The sequence below is a fragment of the Cynoglossus semilaevis genome, chromosome 2, assembly GCF_000523025.1.
Source record: "Cynoglossus semilaevis isolate Cse_v1.0 chromosome 2, Cse_v1.0, whole genome shotgun sequence".
NCBI classification, from domain to species: Eukaryota; Metazoa; Chordata; class Actinopteri; order Pleuronectiformes; family Cynoglossidae; genus Cynoglossus; species Cynoglossus semilaevis.
In genome coordinates this window covers 15470069-15476559 of record NC_024308.1, presented here as the reverse complement: position 1 = coordinate 15476559, position 6491 = coordinate 15470069, and the positions used below count along the sequence as shown (strand labels likewise).

Here is a 6491-nt window from a genome sequence, read left to right as displayed (position 1 = left end):
CACGGTGAGACTCACACTCACAGCATTGTGGCATTGCACAACAACATTTGTGATTTTAGGACCCGAGCAGAAATCAGCTCATTTGTTCCTCTGTATTTTTTTTTTTAATCTTTACCTCATCTGTTTTTCCCTTTTACAGAGCAGTAACATTTTTTAAAGTACTGAACGAGCTTGAAAAAAATCTTGATTCATTACTAAAAAACCAAAATGATTTCTCTTCATAGATTCTTATGGAGGACTTATCAAAATAAAAAAATGTGTTTATAAGTAAAGACCATTTTAAGATACAGGAATTGTCCATTTTTAACAGGAAATATGTTATGATTTTTCTTTTTAGAAAATTCAGTCAAAATCCATGCATGTTCCAGTGGAGTCCAAGATTTTTGGGTGCTAGCACCTTCACGCCATTAAAACTTAAAAAGAAATATATATATATATATTTTACTGATTTCAAAATGATAAGACAACTCAAAACTGCTCCCTTATTCCAGCTTGTGGACAATCTTTTTGTTTACCCAGTTTAGTAGGCATTTATATCCAGCGCACACAAAACAAAAAAAACCCCAAACTAACAGGAAATTAGTAGGGATGTCCGATACTATCGGCCGACCAATATTATTATCCCGATATTACCATATTTTGTAATATCTGTACGTATGAAAACCCAGTAACGCAGTGCCTGAATTTGGCCAAATGATATGTGCTTTAAAAATAGTTTAATGCTTTCACCACACCTCCTCACAGCCTCTGGTCACTAGATGGCAGCATTGCAGCTCATTTTATTTATCTATATTGTTAATTATTGATTAGCAGGTGCGCAATAGTATTTCAATTCTCTCCCCTAGGGGGCATAAAATAATTAAGAAACACTGTTTTAACCCATCACCTTAGTGAGCAGGCAACACTTAACTTCCACCACTGCCCCGCAATATTAGTATCGGTTGATATCGGAATCGAAAATTAAGTGTCGGATATCGGCAAAAAGTTAATATCGGACATCCTTACAAGTGATTATTAGGTCATGTTGGTGATTTTTTTTTTCTACCAGACCTCAAATAATGCATGATATCATAGCAAATGTTGGGTCATGTCCAAACCTGTCCAGATACCACTGAGAGCTCTCAGGCCAGGCCTTAGATACAGCCTGCCAAAACAACAATACAATAAAGTACAAAAGAGTCATTAACTACCAAAAGGACATTTAATCAGAGCAGTTCCGTTATTTCCGCATTAACAATTCAAAAGAAAGAAAAACACTTTTCATGCAAAGAAGAAGGATCTAGTTCCTGGAGATAAACCTGAGACGGTGGCACGTAGAAAGGACCAGATAGAGATATGTTGTCCTTCCTGCTTCATCTCCATGTTACAGGAGAGTATGACTGTAATTTGCATGACTCATGGCAGGGGTCAGATCGCGTAAATAAAACATGCCGAGGCGCTGCCACTCGCGTGTCAGCCTGGATGTCAGCGTACTGTACATGCGTCAATGTACGGTAAATGAAATCCTGCCTGTATGTAACAGCACACTGGCTGTCTGTAGGTAACAGCGTGTAACAGGCTTTACAGGCTAAGGGTCAAAAGTTAGGGAGTCCGGTAGTAAAGATTATCACAACAGTGTTGGTTTGTTTTACTAGTGTTGAGTTAAGGTTTCAAATTCACATTCTTATATTTGTAAATCAATATAAACCCAGGTATTTTCACTGCTGTAACTGCTCGTGGTTTTCAATGCGTTTGCACCGGGGTCATCTGTGGTCACCGTCGTAACGTTTATGGCTTCCCCTTCCGATCATTCCACCCGACACACCCATGCGTGTGGACAAGTTATTGCAGTAATGGCTCAACTGTTTTTTAATTTTTAATTTTGCCACTAATACTTCTACTAAAATGAGTGATTAGGGTGGAGATTTTGCTGGTCATGGCCTGTAGTTCTTTTTTTTTTTTTTTTTGTTAATAACTCACCGCTACAGCTGACGATTTTTATCATCAGTTTTTGACCTGAAATGTGAAAGTTGTTTCAAATTTTTGCTCTCACCGAAGGTTGAGGTTGCCGCTCGGCTGCTTACGTTGTGGTTTGTGCTGACGCAGATATCCGTAGCTGCTAATTTCGTCCATTACTTCGGCCATGTCATCCTTTCGAAAACAATATCGTGTTTCATGTACTTTCTACCTTTTGTTTTAGAACTATATCACTACACGTTTGACTAAGCTAAACAGGAGCAGCTTGTCGAAGCCAGCCTATGAAATATTAGCTGTTCCTTCTGTGGCCATAGCAAACACAATATAATGAAAGCAAATGTATGGGTTTTTTTTTATTATGATTTTAGTCCAGCTTTACTGTTGGAAAAAACTGGCAGAGTGAAACACATAAAAAAATCAATACAAAATTCTACATTTTGTTGTGTTGCAGGTGTGTTAACCGCCGGACAGGCCTCGGGGCTACACCCCTCTACCTGGCCTGTCAGGAAGGACACCTCTCTGTTGCGGAGTACCTGGTCAGGGACTGCGGCGCTGATGTCCACCTAAGAGCTCATGACGGCATGACCTGCCTGCATGCTGCATCCTACATGGGTCATCAAGCTGTGGTCATTTGGTTGGTCAGTGAAAAAAAATCTACATCTTTGTGACCTTGTTTGTAAAAATGTCTCCTAAAAACTTTTCCTATATTTGTTTTATGTCTCCTAAATACTTTTCCTATATTTGGGTGTCTCCTAAATACCTTTCCTATATTTGTTTTTTTTTTAAAACGTATCTCGATGCAGGTGACTTGCACTGATGTCAGCTTGTCTTGCCAGGACAGAGAAGGTGCTACTGCGTTGCACTTTGCTGCCAGCAGGGGGCACTATTGCATTTTGGAGAGACTGCTTGGCTTTGGTGCAACGGTCATCAAGGATCAATGGGGAGGGACCCCACTTCACGACGCTGCCGAGAATGGGGAGCTGGAGGTTCGACACCAAAGTTTTCACGTTCACTCCCTTTGTTGCAGTGATTTCATTCTGAATTTGTTTTCATGTCACCCTCCAGTGCTGTAGAATCCTCTTAGCCAATCGAGCAGATCCGTCCGACCAAGACATTGATGGCTTCACGGCCGCAGACTTGTCAGAATACAATGGCCACTATGAGTGCTCCAGATATCTGCGTGCCATGGAGACAAACGTAAGCTCTCTATGTTTCGATTTTCCTGTTTACCTCGCCGCATACATCTGAGGCGGTGCAGTCAATAGCAAACATCTGGAAGGTCTTATGATCCTCGGTGAATCATATTCATCTTTGGTGACATGGTGTTCCGTTCCTGGCCAACCGTGTCCTTTCCTGCTCCACTCCTGCCTTGATGGCTTCTCTGTTTAAGAGGTCTTAGGAAGTGGAGAATGATTTCCTTAGGGTTCAGTAGGGCATTACACACTATGATACCGTGAGTTCTGGACGAGATTCTTCGGTTCTCAGCTTTCCTCCGGAGGACTCTGTGAGATTAGCTCTTTTGTTTTGTGCGGGGAGCACGCACTCCTTGATGTGATTGATGAATATTTTAGCGTTAACACCTTGTTTGTGCTGGTGTTTCCTTCCTAAATCAATCTCGCAGCAGTCGAAATGTCCTGCGTTGCGTAATGATTGATAGGTCGAGCCCCTGAAAGTCAAGTATATAGTGTTCATTTAAACTAAAAACAAAGAAAAAACCTATGAAAAGACTATGAACTGAAAGTTTTGATTCAACTTTTAATATTTGCTGGTGTTCAAAGTAGACTTACAACCTTTTTTATTGATGCTTTTTTGAATATTTTTCACATTCACATGTTTCTTTTATTGTCAGTAATCCTTAAAGAAAACATATTGATATTCAAGCACTCATTGTTTCCAGTCTTTACACTTCACTTGACCATTCATACTAGATAGCGTCGTTGAGAAGCTGCCATAAATAAGTGAGCGGCAGAGCGGTGGCACTGACAAACGGATGACGGGAAGTCAGCGAGGTGTGGCTGTTGATGAGGTCCCCTTCAAAAATAATCCTCCCGTCAACAATAGACAGAGCTAATTAACACAGGGGCGGCCGTGGCTTCCAACACAGTCGGAGCTGCCGGCAGCTAAGGGCCTATCAGTTACCCCTCTCCAGCGGCTCAGGTAGAGGGCCCAGGGGCTGAGCCCGTTATGAGATCCACGAGCTTAAGTTTCAACGTTTTTTACCATTCTGATGCCGGGATCCGGAAACTTTATCCCTCTGCGGACTTGGAGAGCAGGATGTCACTGGCTTTAAGCCTGTTTGATAGTGTGTCATGTGGGTTTTTTCCAGTGAGTATTTGAATTTGCTACGTCTGTCACCTTTGGTTACTGTGTAACGGTGTAAAGAGAATGACAGAACGGCGTATTATGTTTCTTGGCAGGGGACGAGTGAGCCACAAAGTGAGGTTTAGAGCACCTTAAGGAATCCTCGGAGTTTGGGTTGCAGTTCACTTTTGAAATACTGACGAAATTAGCGTCTAATCCTGCCGTAAAGGTAACGTGCTCAGTTACAAGGACATGGCGTTTCACGTATGGAAAGTTGAAGTTTGAACTGCCGAAGTATCAGTGGGATCGTCTCATTTCCGAGTGACAATCTAAGTGGATTGGGAAACGGAGTAAGAGAGAACTGTATACTTGGGTTCTTTCCATGTTTGGATCTCTTGTAAATAAGGTCAAACTTGTTCTGTGGTGTCAACCCCCGTTCCTTGTCCTAGAAACAGCCTCGGTCACATCAACAGAGCGGCGTGAGCACTACAGTCAGGCCAAACATAGGACAGAGGAAACACCGTCTTCATCATCACTCCATTGTTTTCTAATCACATTAAACAAGCTCATGCATCAGAATTGAATTCATCCAAACTGCTAGGTTAGCCAAGACTGTTTGTTCCTAAACAACTAGGAGAGTTTTGTACACACTTTTGACATATTTGATATTATTCATGTTTTGATGTGACATATTTTTATGTTTTTTCGCATCAAAATTTACAGTACGGCATATTAAGTGGTGTGTCATAAACATGGTGTAAACATAGTGTCGTGATTAGCACATCTGCAATCCAGGCAGCGAGCAGAGAGTCCTGGGTTTGATTCCCGGAGGAATCGCATATCCCTAATGGCGCCCCCTGTGGCAGCCTGTGGCAGTTGCAAAGACTCACACTGTAAATTTCCCCATTGTGGAATGAATAAGGGACTTTATTATTAGGAGAAGAACATATCGGATTGATATTGGTATCGGATTGATATTAGTATCGGCAGATACTCAAACATAATTGATTTTGTGGCTCTTGTAGCAAATCGGTTTTGAAAAGAGGTTCTGATTTATTTAGTTATTGGGTTGTAAGACATCATTTCGTTTTTGTTTGTTAAGTAAAGTTTATTTTTGGACCAGCCTCAAAAAATGCACATCTCTCCTAAGTTTTGCACGTTTAAAAAAATGAGGCATTGGTATTTATCGGGCTGTTTCTAAACTTTTGGAGTCAATGTGTTTTGACTCAGGAAACATGAAGCTAACAGCTATTTTGTAAGAACTAGTTTTGCTTAACCAGTAGTAGCAAAACTGAATTTTGCAGCTTATTTTTTTTTTTTTTTACAATTGTAAATATTTATTACTCATTTAAATTATATTTTATATTTATACCAAAAAAGATCCATTTGTTTCTCTGTGGTTTCCACCATTAAAAGACGGATTAAAATATCCATTTTCAGCTTGCGCCAGTCTTCCGCAGATACCTCCCTTCGTGCAACAGCGTGGCCGTTGGTTTGACCACGCATTAGTGTCATTACGGGTCATCCTATCCTTTCACTTAATAATTAACGGCATCAGTGTTTATTGTTTATTGCCTACCGGCCCTTGGCTACTGGCAGGGTGCGGACGATGGCGTCAGGCGAGTGGTCTGTGCTGATGTTAGTGGCTCTTCCTCCAACGCACCAGTGAGGCTGAAGCTGGATACCGGGCTGCCCCCCACGGGAGTCAGTGCCTGCGGAGTAACGCTGTGCTGCGGAGTCACGCATGTGTGCACTAGGAGAATTTGTTCAAGGTCAGTGAGATGAGGCTTGCTCTTCTGATTGTCTCTCTTTCTGTGTGCATTTCTCGGGCGAACATTTGTTCATGAGTCTGCTACCGGACAAGTTGAGTAATTATTTTCGGTGAAACGAGGGGAAACTTTGGTAACTCGTTTCCAGGAGCCTACGGCTGACATATGTGTTGGCCGTCTTTTACTTATTTTGATCAGCTGTTGCTTTTTACCGTTAGGAATGACTACACACACCCCCACCGTGACCTAACTCAATCCTCGGGCTGATTAATTGTTGACTTCTGCAAATTGAAGTTGTTTTTTTTTTTTTGCCCCCACACTTTTTTGGAATTTTGTTCTTTTACAAGACGTGATTTCTAAATGAACTCCTTTCACAGAGTTTCAAAACAAACCAGTCAAAAGTCATGTAGAGCAAACAGTGGAAAAGTGTCGTTTTTTTTTTTTTTTTTTTTGGGGGGGTGTTTA

General features: G+C 41.3%; 1 protein-coding gene across 1 annotated transcript in view; it reads left to right on the top strand.

Annotated features, from left to right (window-relative positions):
• espnla (espin like a) overlaps nucleotides 1–6491 on the top strand; it is a 17346-nt gene that overhangs the window by 4282 nt on the left and 6573 nt on the right. The window contains exons 7-9 of the mRNA XM_017031351.2: nucleotides 2355–2594; nucleotides 2760–2942; nucleotides 3022–3153. Of these exons, the coding sequence (XP_016886840.2) occupies nucleotides 2355–2594; nucleotides 2760–2942; nucleotides 3022–3153 (555 nt within the window). The remainder of the gene's footprint in view (nucleotides 1–2354; nucleotides 2595–2759; nucleotides 2943–3021; nucleotides 3154–6491) is intronic.